The 22,307-nt window shown below is 50.1% G+C and overlaps 1 protein-coding gene across 3 annotated transcripts in view; it reads left to right on the plus strand.

The window, feature by feature from the left end:
- Positions 1–769: 769 nt before the first annotated feature.
- LOC122387783 (E3 ubiquitin-protein ligase UBR2-like) overlaps positions 770–22,307 on the plus strand; it is a 36,426-nt gene continuing 14,888 nt past the window's right edge. Inside the window, exons 1-16 of one of the 3 annotated variants that reach the window (XM_043378239.1) lie at positions 788–804; positions 1,068–1,330; positions 5,349–5,499; positions 9,250–9,392; positions 9,944–10,113; positions 10,519–10,781; positions 11,181–11,369; positions 11,942–12,091; positions 13,170–13,226; positions 13,332–13,467; positions 13,844–14,031; positions 14,317–14,471; positions 15,075–15,247; positions 15,676–15,785; positions 16,176–16,280; positions 21,225–21,341. In XM_043378239.1, coding sequence (XP_043234174.1) covers positions 1,245–1,330; positions 5,349–5,499; positions 9,250–9,392; positions 9,944–10,113; positions 10,519–10,781; positions 11,181–11,369; positions 11,942–12,091; positions 13,170–13,226; positions 13,332–13,467; positions 13,844–14,031; positions 14,317–14,471; positions 15,075–15,247; positions 15,676–15,785; positions 16,176–16,280; positions 21,225–21,341 — 2,193 coding nt within the window. In that variant the 5' untranslated portion in view covers positions 788–804; positions 1,068–1,244. Of the gene's footprint in view, positions 1,331–5,348; positions 5,500–9,249; positions 9,393–9,943; positions 10,114–10,518; positions 10,782–11,180; positions 11,370–11,941; positions 12,092–13,169; positions 13,227–13,274; positions 13,468–13,843; positions 14,032–14,316; positions 14,472–15,074; positions 15,248–15,675; positions 15,786–16,175; positions 16,281–21,224; positions 21,342–22,307 lie in introns of all 3 variants that reach the window. The other 2 variants (XM_043378237.1, XM_043378236.1) reach the window with 2 other exon arrangements.

Here is a 22,307-nt window from a genome sequence, read left to right on the forward strand (position 1 = left end):
TCTCTTTAGAGCAGCCATAAGTAAGTGAACAAAGCAAAAAAGCATATTATATAACTCATTAATTACTGGTTCTCAAAACAATATAATACTGGTTCTCAAAACAATGGATAAGCACCTCTGATGCCAGCCCCCGTGACCGGTTCGCCTCGCCATTTGTTGGACGCCGTCATCCCAACCCCGCGTCCTATTTGGCTGATTGCCGTGTTTCGTTGACCCCAACCGTGGCGTCAACATGGCCTTGGTGCAGCCTCGCGCCGCTCCCGTCCGCAGTTGGCAGCTGTGCTCTATTGATTGGAGCGGACCGAGCTGGCGCCGACCTCGCCGATCAGCTGACTGAAACCACGTGACGCACTGCACTCCTCTCCACGGGGGGGGGGGGGGGGGAATTCAGCGTGCCGGTCTTGTGGGTTTTGTCAGGCGTCGTAACAGCGTCGGTTTGGCGTCCGTCCTCAATCTCTCACCCCACGTCATCCTTTTCTATCCCATCGCACGGGCTACGACCCACTTCGTCTCCTTTCATCCCAAGCGTCTCCCGTTCCGTCCCATCCCACTGCCCCATCCCACGCCATCCCGACCGGCGCCGGTCGCATCCTTCCCTATCGGCGCTGCCCGGCCCCGGTGCCAGCCGGTTCCCATCCCGTCTGTCTCCCCTCCGTCCGTCCGTTCACGGTGTCCTGTACAGGTGTGTCACCGGGCGCCGGTCCGCTGGCCGTGACCGCTGGCACGGCACCGGCCGGCGCCGACCGCCGTGAGAGTGGCCCGCTCGGCCGGTCGGCAGTCGGTGCCGGTCGGCCTCCGCGTGAGGTGGGAGGGTGTGGGACAGCCGACCGGCCGATCGGGCGGACCCGCGGCGGCTTGGGGCGTGATCGGGAGAGATCGAGACGGATGGATAGACAGACGAAAGATGAAAGTGTTTAGGTCTCGTGCGGATTGCAACAAGAACTGTTTATGCCAGGGTCTGGTATGAGCGTGGTGCGTCACAAGTCAATGTTTTGTGGCCGGCATTTGGATATGTTGCAACGCCGTGTTTTTCCCGAGTGATGACGGTATGCTCTGGTGTTTTGCAGGCAGCAAGGCTACCCTGAGGTCTACTCGGCCTTGAGCTGGACGGGAGTGGTCGCAAGTCCGTCATAAACTGGTCGTGAATGTGTCGTGAATTTACCGTGATTCGACCCTGAGTGGTCCGTGAGTGAGCCGTGAGTGGACCGTGAGTGGGCCGTGAGCCAGTCGTGATTCGTCCGGCCATGGCGGAGGCTGACTACCTAGCCACACCCGTGCACGAGTGGGCCCAGCTGTTCGAGCGGCAGGCGCTCACTACCGAGCTGATTCGGTGAGTACTCGTCTCGAATTGTGCCCTTTGTAGTCGCCCTTAACCCTATTCCTGGCGGGGGGGGGGGGGCCTCAGGAGCCCCCCCCTGAGGTTTTTTGGTTATATCTCCCAAACGCGTTGAGCTAGGAAGCTCAAATTTTCTGACTTTTTCTAAAAGGCTTCTACGCAACATGTCTGAAAATTTTGAGTTGATCTGACCTCAGGTCAGGTCACCAGAGGCGGTTTGGTGACGCTACCTCAGAAAAGTTTGCAATCACGCCAGAGCTAGAGTTTTTGACCGATCAATTTCTTCTCTTCAGGGTTTAGTTAGGGTACCAGTATGTGCAATTTGTTTATCTCGGAATTTTGATATCGGTGACCTAAGGTCAGGTCAATTTCGCGACCTCCCCATTATAAGTCAATGGGGGAAAAATCAACTCCCTGTTTTTACCACTAAAACGGGTCGGAATGGCCCCATATACCATACATGACTTCATATACGATCAACCTTCACTACCTTGAGGTCTGTTTTGCTGTTGGGCAGCTGTGAGGTCATGTGACGTCATCAAAGGTCACCAAAGGTTTTTGGCCAATAACTCCGTACAGGAACAAGATACAGACGCGTGGATGGTCTCATTGTGTTCAGCTCGTCAAGACGCATCGAATGATATACATGATGACCTCGAGGTCACGTGACCTGAGGTCAACCTTTGACCTTGACCTTTCGAGGTCAACATATATATCATTCGATGCGGATTGACGAGAGGATCACGATGATGCCCTTAGTTTGTTCCTATCTTGACTAATTCGAAAGTTATTCGAGAAAAACTCTCTCCATATCTAGTGCCGCCATTTTGACTTTTTCGACCCCTGTGACGTCATCTTTGACCTGACCTGAAAATGACCTTTGTAAAAATTGTAGATCTTGGCCGTGCGTATCCGATGCCGTTTACCGCTTGTCGCTATCTTGCTTCGTTCTCGAGATCTCAGGGGGGGGCCGAATCGGCCCCCCCCCGCCAGTTTCTTGTCCCGGCGGAGCCCGCCAGGAATAGGGTTAAGTACCGTAACTTTCTGTGATTCTGTGGGTGCTATTTGAGAAGTGAACATCGAGACCGGTTCCTGTTAGCTCCTTGTGGTGGGCCATTGATGATGTAGGGTTGTAAGGAAATACCCTCGTTGATAGCATGTTGATAGCATCTCTTACATCACCAGTTTAAGTGGGCAAAGTTCAGTGGTGGAGCAATGGAGCATGTTCCGATTAGGTGGCTGAGGGTCACGTTTAATTACTTTGGAAGCGATTCACCGAAGCGCCCAATCCGTGGCTCGACTTTGGTCGTAGATGACCGCCAGCTGTAGCGTCCGTCGTCTACCCTTACGTGTCCGTAATCTGACCCAATGTAACCGTCATCTACACTTCCATGTCCTTCATATGCCTTTCAGCGTCCGTTATCTAAAATGCCGCGCGTGGCTGCACTCAGCTGTAGTCTATGCAGTGTTCTGTAACTCCTGTAATCACCGCACATGGCTGCAGTGTCCACTGAAATATCTCGGTCTTCCCATTCTAATTGTGACATGAACAGCTTGCACCGCCTTTGGTGAGGTAGCAAGACTAGTGAAAGCAAGGGACAGGATTTGAAGGTAGCTTTGGTTTTGATCGATTGTCAGCCTGCATAGCATTGCCGACATATTTTATCATGCACTTTCGTTGTCGTCATCGCTCTTTCACTCAGTCTAACTAAGGCAGGTCAAGCGTTGAGCAGAGAAGAAAAGACACTGATCTGTTACCTAGTTGTTACCTGGCCAACCATATCTGATAATATTCGTCAGAATCGATAGCTAGTTAGGCCAAAAATAGCTTTGCCCTTCGAATAAAATCGGGGAATGAGAACATATGCGAGAGTGACTAACAAGCGTACCGTGCACCTGAATCCTATAAAACCACCCGGTTGTGACAGCCTTGGATTATAATTTATCCGTAAATGGGCAGGAGTTCCAGGAGGCGCCAGTTTCCTTTTACCCATTTGACGTCACGAGTACACTGGTGTGCGTGTTTTGGCTGGGAGCATCACATGGTGTTCTGTCGCTACTCACTAGTGGTGATTAGTGTAGTTCTACCCTGGTTCTACCTGTGACTGATAACGTGCGATAATCAGCAAACAAGCCGCATTTTGTTGATACATGAGATTCCATTTTTCTATCTCGATTTGTTCTCATTGTTTTCTTGTGTCATGATTTTACCTGGAATGCAAAACTTTGAATACTTTCGGCTTTGCCTTGCGATACCCCTCCCGATGCTGTTATAGACTTTTCTTAGCATGAGGGACAACTCTGAACTCACACGTTTTTTCCGGCAGTGGAAAGTAACGTAGCCCACGGTCCAAGAAACGGTTTTAAGTCAGTCATGATGTTCGTACACCCTGAAAGCGATCATGTATTATTCAAGTTATCTCTGTTACTATTCAATCTGCAAAGGTCATGCTCCGGTCGAGTTTGGAAGGCATTTCTCTCCGGTGTGGAAAGGCAACTCTTTCCAAACTTATGGAAATCAACGTCTAGTCATTGCAAGTGACGAAGTTGAATTACAAACTCAATTTGTATGGCTTTGCCTCCCATCCGTATCTAAAATAGGGCTATATTTCCTATACCCGCTCAATTCTGCCGGCGATTTAATTTATAAAGGGGTAGTGAACAGGCAGGCTGTTGCTAGTTTATATGTTGCTACATAGCACGAGATTGGCACAATGTTTTGTTACAACCTTAATCGGTGTTGCTAATTCATTCTTTGTTTACATGAACAATGTCATCTGAAGTTTCATCGCTGATTCCAGCCTTCCAATACCACGACCACCACGACCTTTGTAAATTCGCACTAAATGAGCGACAAAGTCGCGCTTCATCGTAGATAAACTCGCGCTGCATCGTCGAAGCACCGGCAGTGCTCGATCTGTTTCCGCTCTTCAGACAGCAGCGTCCCCAGATAACAACACCTGGCTCTGAGCGCCCACAAAACCGCCGACGATGGCAGCGAACTGCGCGTTTGGCACGGCCGGCTCCTGAGCTGCGGAACGGAGCCCTGTGCCAGCGGCAGCCCCAGTAGGCACGCTCGCCGCGTCGCTCGCTGGCGCTGCAGAGGGACCGTCGCCGGCGTTGCAGAGAGCGGTGGGGTGGAAGGGGCGACGGAAGATGGGTTACTGTTCTGGGAACGTCGCTGGCGCGTATGTTATGGACAGGCCCGCATGCTAGGGGCGGCTAGGAATGGATCGCATTACAATGGGGGTGGAGCTCGCTGATAGTTTATACCATGACCTGAATTTTTGTCTGAATAGCTGAATCAGCTTGCTTTACGGAAAGCGTCTGGTTTTTGTTACCCCGTGTTCGCCGTAGTTTGATGGGAAAGGACTGAGTAGCGGATATTTTCGTGTCCAGGGTCATAATGAATTTTTTTGTCATTTCTGTGATCAAGGCTTTACGTAACGCTGAATGATGATGCTGGCGTTGCACGTCCTTGAGCGTGGTTTACCTCGCTCCGCGGGCAATGCCGTAGGGGCAAACAGGGATGCAGCTGGACATTTGCCGCCTCTGATGTTCCGTTAAATCTGTTTGTTTTCTCGACTGGTTCGTGGAGTCGTAGTGCTTACGTCAGACGATATCAGGTTCCGTCCGATATACTTCCGTATGATATCGCTGACATTGATCCGGGTTCAATGGATCGATACACTTTAACCCCTACTTCCCTGATCAGCCGCTCCAACTAACACCAACCCCAACCTGACCTTGTCTGGCCCTTACTGACCCCAAATCTAATTCCCACTCACCGACAGACCCCCTAGTGGCCCCGTCGGACCGGGGACCCAATACCGAACCCGCCTGAGGTCTGAGCTCACCGACACTTTCTACCTCCCCCCCCCCCTAACGACCCTTATGACCTGCAACTGACCTCGTGTGACCCCAACCAAACCCGTCTAATAGGTCCCAACTCACAACCCAACGACCTATGTGACCCCGTCTGACCCCTCTGTTGACCTCTCTGTACCCTCAGGGAGTTTTGGAAGGAGTCGGTGCCTCGTCTCACTGTCCCCCCGCCGGCGGCTCCCGTTGAGGAGCAGACAGCGTTCGAGGACCAGCGCCACCGCCTGCTGCTGCGGCCTCTGTCCAGATTCCTCCTGGGAGATGACGCCGTCGACGGAGAGGTGAGGGAGAGAGAGAGAGAGAGAGAGAGAGAGAGAGAGAGAGAGAGAGAGAGAGAGAGGGAGAGAGAGAGAGAGAGAGAGAGAGAGAGAGAGAGAGAGAGAGAGAGGTGAGAGAGACAGACAGACAGACAGACAGACAGACAGACAGACAGACAGACAGACAGACAGACAGACAGACAGACAGACAGACAGACAGACAGACAGACAGACAGACAGACAGACAGACAGACAGACAGACAGACAGACAGACAGACAGACAGACAGACAGACAGACAGACAGACAGACAGACAGACAGACAGACAGACAGACAGACAGACAGACAGACAGACAGACAGACAGACAGACAGACAGACAGACAGACAGACAGACAGACAGACAGACAGACAGACAGACAGACAGACAGACAGACAGACAGACAGACAGACAGACAGACAGACAGACAGACAGACAGACAGACAGACAGACAGACAGACAGACAGACAGACAGACAGACAGACAGACAGACAGACAGACAGACAGACAGACAGACAGACAGACAGACAGACAGACAGACAGACAGACAGACAGACAGACAGACAGACAGACAGACAGACAGACAGACAGACAGACAGACAGACAGACAGACAGACAGACAGACAGACAGACAGACAGACAGACAGACAGACAGACAGACAGACAGACAGACAGACAGACAGACAGACAGACAGACAGACAGACAGACAGACAGACAGACAGACAGACAGACAGACAGACAGACAGACAGACAGACAGACAGACAGACAGACAGACAGACAGACAGACAGACAGACAGACAGACAGACAGACAGACAGACAGACAGACAGACAGACAGACAGACAGACAGACAGACAGACAGACAGACAGACAGACAGACAGACAGACAGACAGACAGACAGACAGACAGACAGACAGACAGACAGACAGACAGACAGACAGACAGACAGACAGACAGACAGACAGACAGACAGACAGACAGACAGACAGACAGACAGACAGACAGACAGACAGACAGACAGACAGACAGACAGACAGACAGACAGACAGACAGACAGACAGACAGACAGACAGACAGACAGACAGACAGACAGACAGACAGACAGACAGACAGACAGACAGACAGACAGACAGACAGACAGACAGACAGACAGACAGACAGACAGACAGACAGACAGACAGACAGACAGACAGACAGACAGACAGACAGACAGACAGACAGACAGACAGACAGACAGACAGACAGACAGACAGACAGACAGACAGACAGACAGACAGACAGACAGACAGACAGACAGACAGACAGACAGACAGACAGACAGACAGACAGACAGACAGACAGACAGACAGACAGACAGACAGACAGACAGACAGACAGACAGACAGACAGACAGACAGACAGACAGACAGACAGACAGACAGACAGACAGACAGACAGACAGACAGACAGACAGACAGACAGACAGACAGACAGACAGACAGACAGACAGACAGACAGACAGACAGACAGACAGACAGACAGACAGACAGACAGACAGACAGACAGACAGACAGACAGACAGACAGACAGACAGACAGACAGACAGACAGACAGACAGACAGACAGACAGACAGACAGACAGACAGACAGACAGACAGACAGACAGACAGACAGACAGACAGACAGACAGACAGACAGACAGACAGACAGACAGACAGACAGACAGACAGACAGACAGACAGACAGACAGACAGACAGACAGACAGACAGACAGACAGACAGACAGACAGACAGACAGACAGACAGACAGACAGACAGACAGACAGACAGACAGACAGACAGACAGACAGACAGACAGACAGACAGACAGACAGACAGACAGACAGACAGACAGACAGACAGACAGACAGACAGACAGACAGACAGACAGACAGACAGACAGACAGACAGACAGACAGACAGACAGACAGACAGACAGACAGACAGACAGACAGACAGACAGACAGACAGACAGACAGACAGACAGACAGACAGACAGACAGACAGACAGACAGACAGACAGACAGACAGACAGACAGACAGACAGACAGACAGACAGACAGACAGACAGACAGACAGACAGACAGACAGACAGACAGACAGACAGACAGACAGACAGACAGACAGACAGACAGACAGACAGACAGACAGACAGACAGACAGACAGACAGACAGACAGACAGACAGACAGACAGACAGACAGACAGACAGACAGACAGACAGACAGACAGACAGACAGACAGACAGACAGACAGACAGACAGACAGACAGACAGACAGACAGACAGACAGACAGACAGACAGACAGACAGACAGACAGACAGACAGACAGACAGACAGACAGACAGACAGACAGACAGACAGACAGACAGACAGACAGACAGACAGACAGACAGACAGACAGACAGAGTGATAGAGATAGAGGAGGGAGTGGGAGAGGATAGAATTTTATAGGGAAGCATAAATAAGGATAAGGCCACGATGCGGTGTTTGAAATGTATGGTTGGCAGCATCAACCTGAGGATTGAGGAACTCAGGGTGATGCAGGAAAAAAAAAACAAGAATATGACGGAAGAAAATTGGAATGTCAAATTATTTGGAGTTCTCGAATGATATATGTGATTCAAATCTTCCATAAAATTATTGGTTTCTTTGCTGATCTCAGTATATCTGGGATTGTCCTGTCCCGCAGCTCAGTTGGTAGAACTTTGGGCTCCCGGTAGTGAGAGCCCTGGTTCGAGTCCCTACGGCGTTCAGTATTTGAGACTCCTGACGGGGGTAGTCAGGAGTCTCAAATAGACGTTGTAGGCATTCGTAACGGTGGCGCGTTTGTACGTTCGTCTGTGCTTACATAGCCCTGCTCGTATCAGTATGGTTGTTGTCGTCATAGGTTACCTAGATTTCACAGATAACACATTCGTACAATGACCCAGTGCTGATTCGATCAAAGTGCAAAGTCAGAATACCGCCATGGGTGCTTTGTCAGTGTCTCGCTCAGAAACAGAGCAGTCCTGGGCAGAAACGTCGCGCGGATGTGGAGACGTAGGTGTTTGTTTCGCTTGTATTTGTTGGATCGAGTCTGTCATTAGGTCAAGGGGAGGCTCGACTGATGAACTTATAATTTTCTGCTAGCCTTCAGTGTTTCAAACAACCCCGTTTCATGACGTTTACGGTGGCGCAGTGCGGTCCCAAAGGTCAGGTATCGACCGACAGGTGCGACACTATCACCTCTGTACACAGTCACGATAGTACCCGTTGAAACCTGATCGGTTCCCAGTACACGGCCTTTGTTGGGCTTAGAGACAGTGTTCGGACTCGGTGGAGAGTCGATCCTTACAATGACGATTTCCGACAGGTTCTTATGTTGATAGCTCCATCATGTCTTGAGTGGGGTATTTCTGCATCAACACCTTTAATTAAACCCGTTGTACACAATGCATAGGTCATGTCAGTGTATTATATCTTTAAGCATCAATAAATCAAAAATTATCCAGTGTTTGAGATATAACTGCACTACTGGACATTTGGAAATAAGTTTAGCTAGGTTAGGAGTCGTTTGAATATGCACAAACGCATAGCAAGTCGCGGCTTAAGCCTATATATATTCTGACTCCAATTATTCAACCCCACCTGTGCTCTAAACTCTTGCTGTTAGCTCACTATGAACCTAGCTATAAGTTCGTGACCTGACCTGTGCCCTGCCCTGCGTCTCGTGCAGGAGTCGGCCCCGCCGCCGTCGCAGGTCTGTGGCAAGGTGTTCAACAACGGCGACCCCACGTACAGCTGCCGCGACTGCGCGCAGGACCCCACCTGTGTGCTGTGCACCGAGTGCTTCCGACAGTCGGTCCACAGATACCATAGGTAGGTCTGTCACAGATGCCATGCGTACACATATACCATAGCTAGGTCCGTCTCCCTCACCCCCCCCCCCCACCCCCGTCACTCTTACCTGTGCTATCTTTGGGTCAGGGATACTACGGATACGCCCAGGACCCCGCCTGACATCAATCTATTAGATTGAATGAACTATGTGTTCAACGACGCTTCGTTTTAACCCAGGCTCGTATACGATTTGGCATTGATCCTCGGCGTTCGGACGTTACTTGCTTATTCGCTCCGCGGTACATGCTATTTATTATTTTATTGCACAGTTGCAGATCGATCGAAAGCCGTCCTGCAGCGAGTAAAGTACTGTGTTTTTGCCATGCCTTATCGTGAGCTCACATATCCAACAATTACTCGCAGAAAAGGCTATAATTCGCCAGTGCAGGCATATCGAATGACCATTATCAAGCTCAGACGCCGATGATCGTTGCATTCGACACGCCTTGAAATCCAAATCGAGCCCATTTTGCAGCCCAGCGCGTCTCAGTAGCCTCATACCGACTCTGACCCCACTGCGCCTCCCTCAGGTATCAGATGTGCGTCTCTCAGGGTAACGGCGGTTTCTGCGACTGCGGCGACTTCGAGGCGTGGAAGGGTGACCCAACGTGTTCCTCGCATAAACCGCCGCCTCCTGAGCAGCGGCCCACAGAGGCTTCCCCGGAGCAGGCCGGCAAGGCGTCCGTGCTCTTCAGTGCTGGTGGGTGACACACCGGAGGGAGGTGCTGGTCCGAGAGGAGAGTCGTCAAACGACTTTGGTAGGGCTGAAACCGCACAGTGGCGGGGAACCCCGTTGTGATACTTGTTATCCTCAGTCGTAAGTCTTGCCAGTTTATGGGAATATGAATACGGTAGCACCGATGATTCTTAGTTGGAATCATTTTATTGAGATATACGAAGGTATTTTTCGAGGGCATTTTACAGCGGACGACTGAAGATCATGATCGAATATATCACAGCAAGTTGATTTATTTTATTACGCTATATACCGCTTTAGCCAGGTGTCTTGACGTCAAAGTAACTGAGCTATTCCGTCATAATGATCTTTCTAGCCCCCCGTCATTTAGCACCCCTCCCACCCCACCATTCCCCCTCCGTCCTCCAGCTATGCAGTACATGCTGAGCGTGTTCGACCGGGACGCCAGCACGCTCAAGATCGTTCCGCTCGAGCTGGACCTGGGTCGAGAACACTACCCTGCACGCAACCAGCGCTACGCCACCATGGCTTACAACTTCGGCGTCACAGCCACGGACAAGGTGGCCGACACGGTGGCTCAGGTGACGCCCTGCTCGCAGGAGGAGGCCAGGGCAGCGGCCACCGCGCTGAAAAAGGAGGGCGCCGCCATACTGCTCTATAATGATATCACGGTTAGTTGGTATGAGGAATGTGGGGGAGGTGCGGGTCACATGAAGGACTGAAGCTTTTTTTGTTATGGGAACAGATCGGTTATATAATCTGTTGTTCCGCCTGATAGCTTGCGTGGTCGTATTTTGACGTGGCTTCTACCAACCCTGCCTCTGTGTTAGATTATATCTGACGACATCTGCCTTTATTCACTCGGTGTTTGACGTCGCTCAGGGACCAAGGCATTGTGTTTGCTGCCACGTGTCACGGAAGAAACATCAAAAGTGTTTTCTACCAACAATAGGTATCGTGTTCGTGCTTCTCGCTAGCATACCATCGTTTATCCTCACATCAATCTATCAATTACCTTTACACCTCAGAATCATGACGCAGTCGCTCCCGCCACCCGTTCCTCCGCCCAGGGTTGTGACGAGCTGCTGAAGCGTCTGAAGCCGGAACAGTCGCGTAAGCTGCGCCGTGCCGAGCTGCACGTGGTTCACGCGCACGTGGCGGCGCACCAGCTGTTCACGCTGCGACTGGTCCGCCACCTGCGGGAGATGCTGGAGCGCCGGCCCACACTGCGGCCTCTGTTCAACACGGTCATGCAGCAGGTCGGTGGGAGGGGTGATGCGGTAGAATGATACTGGGAGGCTAGATGACTTTTGGAGAAGACAGATACTTGACTGAGTTACATTTGCATAGAACTACTGTTACTGAGGAATGAAGGCGGTGAGGACAGTTTGGTTATCTCTGCCCCAACGTCTTATGTTCGCTTTTGAGTTCGAGATGTGCTGAGATTTGTGAATAATTTAGCTACATGTGCATTTTCGTTGCACGATAATTTCATATATAAACGCATTTGGATTTTATTCATGTGATTACGTAACTTCACAATGCGCTGAGCAGAACGACCAACGCATGAGTCACATTTCGGAAGGTGTTTGTCTATTCTGTTGTCGGACCACTCCCCGTTGCAAACTTCCATCTGTGTTTTGTCAGACTGTATCAGCTGATGTCCGGCCTGTCCCTCACCAACATGCGTCTGTTTTTCCCGTAACTCCATGGCCTGTTGGCTGTCTTTGTGTTCCTTCAGACTGTCGGCGGCTCGGAGCTGATGCCTTCCTGTCCTTCTCTCCCCATTGTCTGCCCATCTTGTAACTCCCCGGTCTCTGTTTTCCCTCAGACTGTCGGCGGCTCGGAGCTGATGCCTTCCATGCTGGAGCGTGTGATGGCCTGTGATGGCAGACAGTGGAAACAGGCCAGGCACGAGACGCATCTGCTCCTCATACAGGGCATGCTCATGGACATGGAGTCGAAAAAGTACTTTGCACAGGTGAGCAAAGTATTTTTTATTAAGTGTCGGGAGGTCTGTCTGCTGTCCGACGTAATTCTTACGCGTGATTTATTGGGATATCAAATTGAACGCTGGTTCCGCTAGTGCCTAGCCTGAGCTTAACCCATTCATTTCTGTGAAATTGCACGCGAATTTTCGTGTGCATATGAATAACCTCCCCTCTAGGCTTTCGTTATGAGGGAAGTCATAAAGACGCACTAATGAAAATGGTTTGAGTCAAAGACATCATCGTCGATCAACTATTCTTTTGTGGCACGATCACTAACGCAGACGTGACTTAATTTCGCATCGTTCATCAAAACAGTTCAAAGCTTCACATATCAAAGGCACGGATAATTCACCTGCCACAATTCCATCCCTTTAATTTTTCATCAAGAAGCGAGTGTTTCCATTTTACCGGAAGTGAATTACATCTGCTTTACTTCCTATAACTCCAGCTGTTTGGTTGACATTTACAATTGCACCTGCCCTGCAACTGTTGAAAAACGCCCGATGTCACTGACCAAATGTTCGTAGGGGATTTTCCATTCAGCTGTAATCTGTGAGAAGTTTAGAATTACTGATTTGACGTCGGTGTCGTATTACGGCCTGCTTCGCCAAATCAATAGAGCTGGCTGCAACTGCTATGACGTTTGCGTACCCCTGGTAATTTAATGTTCAGTAACTCGAGAGAAATCCCTGCCTTTATGTTGTTAAACAACACAGCTCGAGGCTGGCTATATGTGATGAAACGAATCTCCGTTCGGTGTTATGAAGCGTAGGTGACTGACGCGAGTCAGTGAAATTCCCTCTTGTTCAAATTGTAGGTGTTCATTTTTCATTTAGACTATCAGCTAGACCAATTTTTATTAACTGCACGCCACTTATATGAACTACGTATATAAGTACGTTAAATCGTAAGTTTGCTCATACTTGTCACGAGCACGCGTAGTGCCTACCCTTAGTGCGTTAGGTCAAAATTCGTAAAAGGGGAGACTCGGAGCCACACGTGTTATGCCCTATGCCGTCGTTTTATTCTCTACTAACCCCCATTATGTTCTACTGCCCATGTCGACAGATGTTCACGGCCCGGTACCGGGAGCAGACGTTGGCGTCCCTGCCGAGCAGCATGCAGGACTGTACGGGATCACTAACCATTCTGTTCTGCTGTCCATGTCGACAGATGTTCACGGCTCGGTACCGGGAGCAGACACTAGCGTCCCTACCGAGCAGTATGCAGGACCAGATCACCGTGCAGGACCTGTCTGTGCAGATCTACACGGTGCCCTCGATCGCACACCACCTCATGGCAGAGCAAGACGCCCTGGCTGTCGTCATCGGGACACTGGTCGATGAGCTACGCACGCATACACACGGTACGGGCTTGCGATACGTGGACATACCGTAAGAGATCCACACACGAACGTAACGAGAATAGAACGTACACGCATGACCTTACGGCCGGTGGGACTGTTTGAGGAATGGGGAGGGGAGGCGCGGCTGGTAGTTTGGTCAGACTGATGTAAGGAAGTCCGCTGAGCCTTTGTTATTCGTGCTCTTGGCCTAGGTGATGGCTTTTAATTCTAGTGGGTCATGATTGATTATTATAAAGTCAATAAAATGCGCACAAAGTATACTAGGTGCCTCATTCGAATGCTTACGACTTGAGCCAACGCGAAACTCTGCCACTCCCTGTGGCACTAGTCTCCCACTTCCCCACCTGACCCGCAACTCGTCCCACCACTGCGACAGGCGGTCAGCTGGTGCTCCGACCGGTGACCTCCGACTCGGCCGCTCGGCGCCGGTTCGAGTGTGTCATCAGCTGTCTCACCGACGCCAAGTACCTGCTGAGCGTGGTCCCGCCGACTCAGTCGGATAAACTGCGTGCCGGAGTGCGCCGCGGGCTGGACATGCTGCTCGAGCTGCTCTACTTCTGTGAGGTTAGTCTCGGGGACGTCATTTGCGCATGTGACTGGATGATGTATTGGTGTGCTAGAAAATGACAGCGTATAATTTTCAAATAATTGGAAGAAAACTCCGGATCCATCATTTACAGGCAATTGGCATCGAATGTTCCAAATGTCTTTGGCCACAACCTCAGATATTAAGTGACCAATAAGCCTTTTGGAGCTCCTCACGCTGAGTATGTAGTGTGTGATATTTGAACTGCGACTTTACCACCCACTACAACTGACCGCTGACTCCTTCCCTCGCCCTGTCCGCAGGGCATGGAGCCGGTGGTGCGCGCCCAGACGGCCCACGTGCTGTACGACCCGCAGTACGAGCTGCAGATGACGCTGTCGTTCAGTCTGGCGCCGCTGGTCAATCAGGTGCTCGAGTGGTGCGCCTCCGATCGACAACTGCTCGTCTATGCGTACAGGTGAGCAGTTGTGACGAGAGGAGGGCGTTGTAGGGGAAGGGGTGTGCTCATGTTACGCGGGACTTGGGAGTGTGCTGTGTAGTTTCTTGAATTCTTCCCTCGGAAGGATGATGATGTCTGAACTTTGTGCGGCTAGGTTGTTGATCAGATTAATGCTCATTGTGCAGATGTAGACAGATGTTGGATGTGTTTAGATTTGTTGTTTGGAACTTGGACGGTAATGAACAGTTTTAAAGCTGAAACATAACTTGAATATGGCCATATTGACGTATACGTGCTTCATTACCATAAATTGCAAAAGTCACTGCTCACTCACCCATCTTCGAGCCGTCCGCTGCACTTGCTCTCTAAATGACGTGTTGGTTTGTTTATCGATCATATGTAGTGGTGACATGTCATCTCTCGCCTCTCACTCACTCGGGACCCTGTTTATTTGTGTTCCGTCATCTTGGCGTCAGTGTTTGGATAAATCGTCACCCTATCATTCGGCCTCATCACTTCCGCATGACGTGTACTTCCGTTCCACTGCCTAACACACTACACCCTAAGAGTCTAGCCTTAGTCGACCAGTCGATCCTAACAAATACTCTCTCTGTTCGACAGTGCCGTGCTCTCCAAGCTGCACTCGCGCCTGCCGCCGGACAAGTACTTCCAGCGGTGTGAGGTGCTGCGGTTCGGGCGCCGTCTCAGTGTCAGCCCTCTGTCTGTGATGACAATGCCCGTCAGTCTGGAGTTGCCGCTGTCCAGACTGCTCGCGGGGCTCCATCTACATTTGGGTGAGTGGAACACGCAGGCAGGGGATTGCAGAAAGGGTTTATTAGTTGATGAGTTGAGTTTGAGTGCGCTTTAATTACAAATTGAAGTCAGCCCCCGTGGGCTGCAGTTGGAAGAATGGAAGTTGAACGGGCTACCTACGAAATATGATGGCTATCAGGAACGGATGATCTGGTGGATATGAATATATTCGTATTTTACGGTTTTGGCGCAGCCCGACAAAGCTGGATTATGCCGCAATAACCAGGAGTACATCACGTAAATCTTGTTAATAGGCATTTGGCTCCTATTAGCTACCTATGACATGTAGAATGTAGATCGCTCCTGGTGTTATGCTGATGTTTATTATACCACCGCTGCCTGGCAGCTGTTTCCATTATCCCATGAGTGCGTACTCACTACCCACTCGTCTGTCTCCTCTCGTCGCCAGCGGCGCACGGCCTGAGTTACAACAGCAGCGAGTTTGCCTCACTGGAGGACCGCGTCACTCCAGCCCAGATGCTGGAGCGGCCACTCCGGGCGCTGGTGGTCGATGCCCAGGTACGGAACCGTGTACTCTGATCCTTCCCTTCGGTTTCTCCCTTGGCCCCCTTGGCGCCGGACGTCCAGTTGGGTCGTAACTATGCACCCTTCCACGGGCACTCTATGGTGGCCTGACGAGCAAGGGGATTTGGCACTGGTCGTCAATGCCCAAGTCCGTAACTGTGTACTCTGTCCCTCCACTGCGACCTAGAGCGAATGGGTTTCTCATCTGTTGTGTCAGCTGCAGTACCGTTTTCAGCCGGTGCGGAAGCGCCTGACATCAGTACCTATCTTGTTTGTCTGACATCAGCTCAATATGCGACTGTGTCTGTCTTATAGCAGTGATGTGGGTGTCTCTCACGTCAGCACAATGATGTGTCTGACTCTGACATCTCGCGTAACCCCCAGGTGCAGTCTGGCCTGTGGCGGCGCAATGGCCGCTGGTTGGAGATCATGTGCAGCTGGTACTCGCTGCCCGTCCAGGTGGCCGATATGCGCGACAGAGACCTCCAGGTGAGACCACACACCGTCCCACGGCGGAGGGATGGAAGGTGCTGGTGGTGGATAGGACGGGCTAGGGTGCGGTGTTTTAGGTGAATCTGTTTGCCCAGGGCTTCACTGGGGCTCTTCACAGCTTGGAAACTCTTGAGAAGTACTGTCTGTATTTACATCATCGGACAAATATGCATACCGTTACAATTACAGGTATATGCATACAGTAATTCTAAGTTACAGTTTACAATTATAAGTTAACAGCTCACGGTTATAACTTAAAGTTAACAGTTACACATTTAAACAGTTACAGCTTATTACACAGAGGGATAGTTCCAACACCATGAACGGCCTGCAGTGCGCTGCAAGAGTGCTACACATAATTAGCATTCTGCGCACTCACGCGTGTCGACCAGGCCGTCTGATCTGCTGCACGATCAGCATAGAGAATAGGATGGTGCAATGAAGAAAGTGTTATCTGCAAAGCTCTTTATAATTACGGATAGGAGGACGAAATCAGGATAAGAAACATAATCCCTTATTCCCCCTGAGCCGACAATAAGATGTGTCACTGAACACTTGCAACAAGATATGAGAGTATGATGCACAGGTATGCGTTATTGGAGGTCGACACCAGCAGCAGCAGCGGCAGGTGTAGATCCCATCGGTTCGCCAAGAACATAATGAGCAGCAGCCGTCGTCTCGGACGCCGTAGATGTAGGTACCACAGGTGCGCCTCTGGAGTAGCCAGCGAGTGGTGCTGGACCACAGTAGCGGCCGGCTGGTACCTGATGTCGCCGGAGATCGTGCTGATGAGGTCACCAGAGAGGTGACGGCGGCGTCAGGTGCTGTTGTAGCCGGATCCCAGCAGGAGTGCGCCGCCACGGGTGTTGTGGTGTGGCGCAGAGAGTTCTGTCCACCGGTACACCGTGCCATGATGATGGGGCGGGTGTGTAGACGGCGTCGGTGTCAGAAGGCTGCTGCTCGGTCTGGCTGGAGAACCAACAGGGGCATCTCCTTGACTGCAGGACTTGCTGATGTCGACCAGTGCAGATCTCGCGGCTGGACTGGGCCCTTGTCCAGAGATGGAGACCCGAAGATGGAACCTTGTGACCATGACTGACACATTGCTGTGCGAAGTGGGTGACAAGTGAACCTTAAATTGTGGCTCAAGGGGAGGCTACGATAATTGTTAACTGAGAGGAGTTTTGGGTGAAGCGGTAAGGCCTGCGTCCTACTTATACTAATATGATTAGCAATGGTGACAGATAGTTCAATTATACACATCCGACTTAAACATTATCAATGGCGACGAGCAATACATTATCCGACTATATCATTATCAATGGTGACGAGCAATTCAATTACATACAACAACACATACAACAATTGCATAGTAGATTAACTATTTAGGGTACACATTTCACTCATCTTCGTAATTCTGTCTGTCCATCGCCATATATAATAGGCATCATGTGATAAAACAATGAACATCATGTGACAAAATAGAGATGTGCAATGTCACTGCAACTGCGAGGCTTGGGACCAAAGAAAATGTTTGGCCTCACCATGTGGCGCTTCCGCTTACATTGTTGTTTGTAGGTTGTGTTCGGGTTGCTGCAGATGGTGAGCGCTGGCCAGGCGTGGCACAGGAGCACTGAAGCGTACATACAATGTGTAATCACTATCAGGCTTGATGAGCCTGGCGGAAGCGAAACATGAAACCGGGGAATATCGAAAAGTTCAATGTTTAAAAAGTCATTAAAAGTGTCTTAATCAATGAAAGGGTGAAATTTCCAGCCAATAAATGGCTTTAAGCCAAATTAGGTATTATTTTATTGGATTGCCAAGGGGTTATGTGGTCATAGACAAAGAGTCGAAAAGACCACGGGAATGCATAAGAGCTGTGTGTTGAGGATGCCGTCAGTGATAACGAAAAGATGATGATTGTGGACGGCACGGCAAAGGATATTGGGGCGGTGATTTTCCAGAACTTGTCGAAATGAAGAAGCCATATACTAGATATTGGAAACTAGAAGGAAGACACGACAAGTTTGACAACATTTCGGCACAGGAGGTGCAAGAAATACGAGAGCAATGTGTTGAGCTAGGAATGTCAACTGAACCAGATGAAATATGATCATCGGTTGCCATTAAAGTAAAAGATAGTGATCCTTCATTATAACGGAAAATAGTAGGTAAAACAAACTGTAAGTGTGATGAAGCGAGTAGTGCAATAGCACGAGGAGTTATCATCACACGACGCGACTCTTTTGCAAAAGAATTCATCTCCTTCCCATGGTTACGTCTCTGGACAATGGCATGTGTCCTGACTCCGTCCTCTAGTGCCATTTTGTTGGCGGATACAATCATAGGCAGCGTCCTCTCCTGGCTGATTTTCTATAGGTTTGGCGAAGAACTGAGAAGGGTGGTACAGAATGCCTTGGTGTTGTGCAAGGGTTATCCAATTTACTACCGAGCGATCCGAGCAAAGATCACAGGAGTCACTGTCACAAGAATCGATGGCACAGATTTGTGGTGGAAGAAAACGGTGAAGAGAAAAGGGTCGCTACCTCAGCCACCGCTTTTTGTCTTCTCTTCTTCGGTCTTCAACTCGTTGACGAGGTGGTGTTCATCACTCGATGATGTTGAGGACAGCGCAGGCTGACGAGCCGTGCGCTGTCGGCGGGCTCCTAGAAGTCCAGTGCAGCTGATAGCGTTGGTTGTCGCAGGGCAGATGATATTGCCGGGCAGAGCTGCTCATCGGAGACGGTGCTGCTGGACGATGAATCTAGGATGGTCAGCTTCCGAGTCGATGACGTGACGTAGGATCGACGCACCGGGCGCACCGTCACAGAGTACGGACCGAGCAGCCTGCGATGTTACTGCAGATGCAGATGCCGGGGTCCGCAGCGAGGGCACAGGTCCCCTCGACCGCCGCTGCCACCAGTGTCGCAGAGGCGCAGAAGGAGAGAACCGGGCGGGCCGAGACCTACGCTGGGACTGTCTGGTTCGCTAGCGTCGGTGCTTGTGAAAGGCTCGGCTGGTTGCGCAACACAGGAATTGTTTGTGCGTATGCAGGCTCGGGGGAGGGTTGCGCAACACACGACCGGCCTTCCGAACGACTGGGTTATCAAATCGGTGGGAGGTGCCGACACGCATGTGAAAGCTGCGGCTTTTTCACGGCAACAAAGCTGGGACGTGTACTATTATTATCATGATATGATACAGATAATTTATAGGTTCCACAATTATGTTCTTATTAGATTTGTACAAGGAAGGTAATCACGATGGACATTGCGAATTTTCATCCACTCTAGAGCGCACACCTTACTACACCTTTTTGCATTTTAATTCAACAACTCGCCATAACTGTTTGAGTAGCCATCTCGACAGTCGGCATTGAGCACAACTATTTCGGCGTTGTGTGTTTCATTAGCGGTCTACGAAACAGTTTGACACTTCGCCAGATTGAGCGAGCCAGCTTGGCATATGACGAACAGTTTCGACCATTGACGACTTGTTTTGCACAATGTTGAACCATTCGCTCAATGTCGAGTTGTAGAGGAGAGGAAGACCGCCGAATAGTTTTGCACAATGGTGATTCTTTGTGACCAACCGCCCATTTGTAGCGCCACCTATATGACGAATGTGTACAAATGTTTTGTCCAAAACGGTTAAAGGTAGTGTGCCACCTTTGAATGATTTCCCATTTTATTTTTCCTAGGATAAGAAGCTTCTGTTTTTACCTAATATCGAAAAAAAATCAAAAATGGGCCTAAAATAGTGCTTTTTTCACCAAAAAGTTTATCGGTTTTTCGATATGTATAACAACTGTAGTGGCCTCACCTGCAAACAGGCGTCGGCAACAATCACGAATGCGGCGCACATGTGACAATAAGCAAAGGTCATTATAGAGTTACGACGCACGGGAATGAGTTATCAGCTGTCTAATCGTAGACAACACAATGTCGAATTTAAACTGTAAGCCTGTATTGGTATTGTTTCTTTAATTTGGGTGTCGAACATTAATTTATGGTTGGAAATATTATTTTATGTAAAATAATTGATATGAAACAGCCGTCTCTAAAGTTATGACCCCATCTCACCACATGAAAGTGGCAAAAATGACAATGATCAGCTGACGCATTTTTCTTGGCCGAAGTCAGAGCGCGCGGCCCGACGCACCACCACCGCGCCCAAAGCCAGGGCCCCGGTAACGTGAGGTAGCCGAGTCGGGGCAGCGTGCGCTGACCCAAGCCGGGGCCGCGGCTTTGGGCGCGGTCTACCGCATCCCCGCGGGCAGCCCCGGGCTATCACATGACACCGGGAGGACGCGCGGCCCCGGCTTTGGTCAGCGCACGCTGCCCCGACTCGGCTACCTCACGTTACCGGGGCCCTGGCTTTGGGCGCGGTCTACCGCACCACCTAACAGGCGTGTTCGAAACCGCAGGAGATGCTGATGAACGGGTTTATCGAAACTTGATTGGATGAGCCTATCGGTAATAGCGATTTCAGTGTGTGCATTTATTGTTCATAGTGGTGTGAAATGTGGTTGGGGTACGACCGACAACCCGTCGGGGCGAATTTCGCACTGGGGTACTCAAAATTTGAAGAATTTAAGACGTTTCCATTAGTTTTGAAGGTATGGATAAGTTCTAAAAATCCGGTTCTCCTTATCTGGGCCATTAACTCCATACGGTCCAGGAAAGCTGGCACACTACCTTTAAAAGCTAGCGCAAAAAGGTGTATTAGTGATTCATCCCTGTCGAATATTTACACAACCGAGCGATGTTACATTAACACGTCGCTTCTCGCCAAGAGCTGAATAAGAGTTTGTGTAAGTACTAAATAGTGAAATAGCTGTAAGCAATACACCAAAATAACGGCGTTTTGTATGACCTGTCTCTTACGATGATTACCACCCACCCCTCGCTGACATCTCCCCGTTTCTTCGGTCCCCAGGTGGCGCAGATCTGTGCGTCTCTGATGGACCCGGACGAGTTCGTAGCCACGCTGCTGTTCCGACATGGAGCGGCTGACGCAGACGGAACGCTGGCTGGCGAGCACGGCGAGGCACTGGTGAGTGGTGAGGCACTGAGACATGGTGAGACACTGAGACATGGCAGAGGACGGAACACTGGCGGGCGAGCACGGCGAGGAACTGGTGAGACACTGAGACATGGCGGGGGAGCATGGCGAGACACTGAGACACGACAAGGGAGCATGGCGAGACACTAGTGAGACACCGAGACATGGCGTGGGCTGGGACGGCACACTGGTGAGACAATGAGACACAGCAGGGGAGCATGGCGAGACACTGGCTGGTGAAGGCGTGAGGAGACATGACGGAAGAGAGATCGAGTTTGTGATGGCTTAAGGTGGGCCTGATGGTTGGAAAAAGTGTGGGTTATCATAGTTAAAGGGAAATAATATGGAGTGGAGAATGCACTGCAGGAAGGGATAATAAGGACTCATAGAGAAGGTAAGGGATTGAGGGAATACGGTGATAATTAAAATCGCCTCTGGCGGGAGAATCTCTGTTATTTAACTTTTTTGTATAGATTCGTAGAAGATATTGTGTGATTAGCAATGGGGTTGGGAACTCGATTTTTTAAGAATGCATGAAAATGATCAAACTATTTTCACAGAATTTATGGTGCATACCATTGCCTCATAAAATCAATAAGCTGAGAGAAATGGGGGAAGAAAGATAGGAAACTTGTTTTGAAAAGTTCTTGAAAAAAGATGCTCTTGATGCTGTTACGTCACATGTCACCTTCTGCGGTTGACAAATAATGGCGCATCTGGCGCACCACAGATTACATGTTATATCAATGGGTGAAAGATGTTGTTTGCTTCACCCTGCCATTCACGCTGTTTTTAACTTTAAATTATGCTAAAACATTCACGGATGAAATGTTCAGTGTCAAAAATTGATGTGTCTGCCGTGTACTATATTCCCACTTAACATGAGCGCGTGATAAACATTTTATGTACCTCGAATTTTCAAATGATAAAGATGATGAATCGGAGGATGCTGAAAAG

The sequence above is a fragment of the Amphibalanus amphitrite genome, unplaced genomic scaffold (genome assembly GCF_019059575.1).
Source record: "Amphibalanus amphitrite isolate SeventyFive unplaced genomic scaffold, NRLGWU_Aamphi_draft 000298F_arrow, whole genome shotgun sequence".
Classification (NCBI taxonomy): domain Eukaryota; kingdom Metazoa; phylum Arthropoda; class Thecostraca; order Balanomorpha; family Balanidae; genus Amphibalanus; species Amphibalanus amphitrite.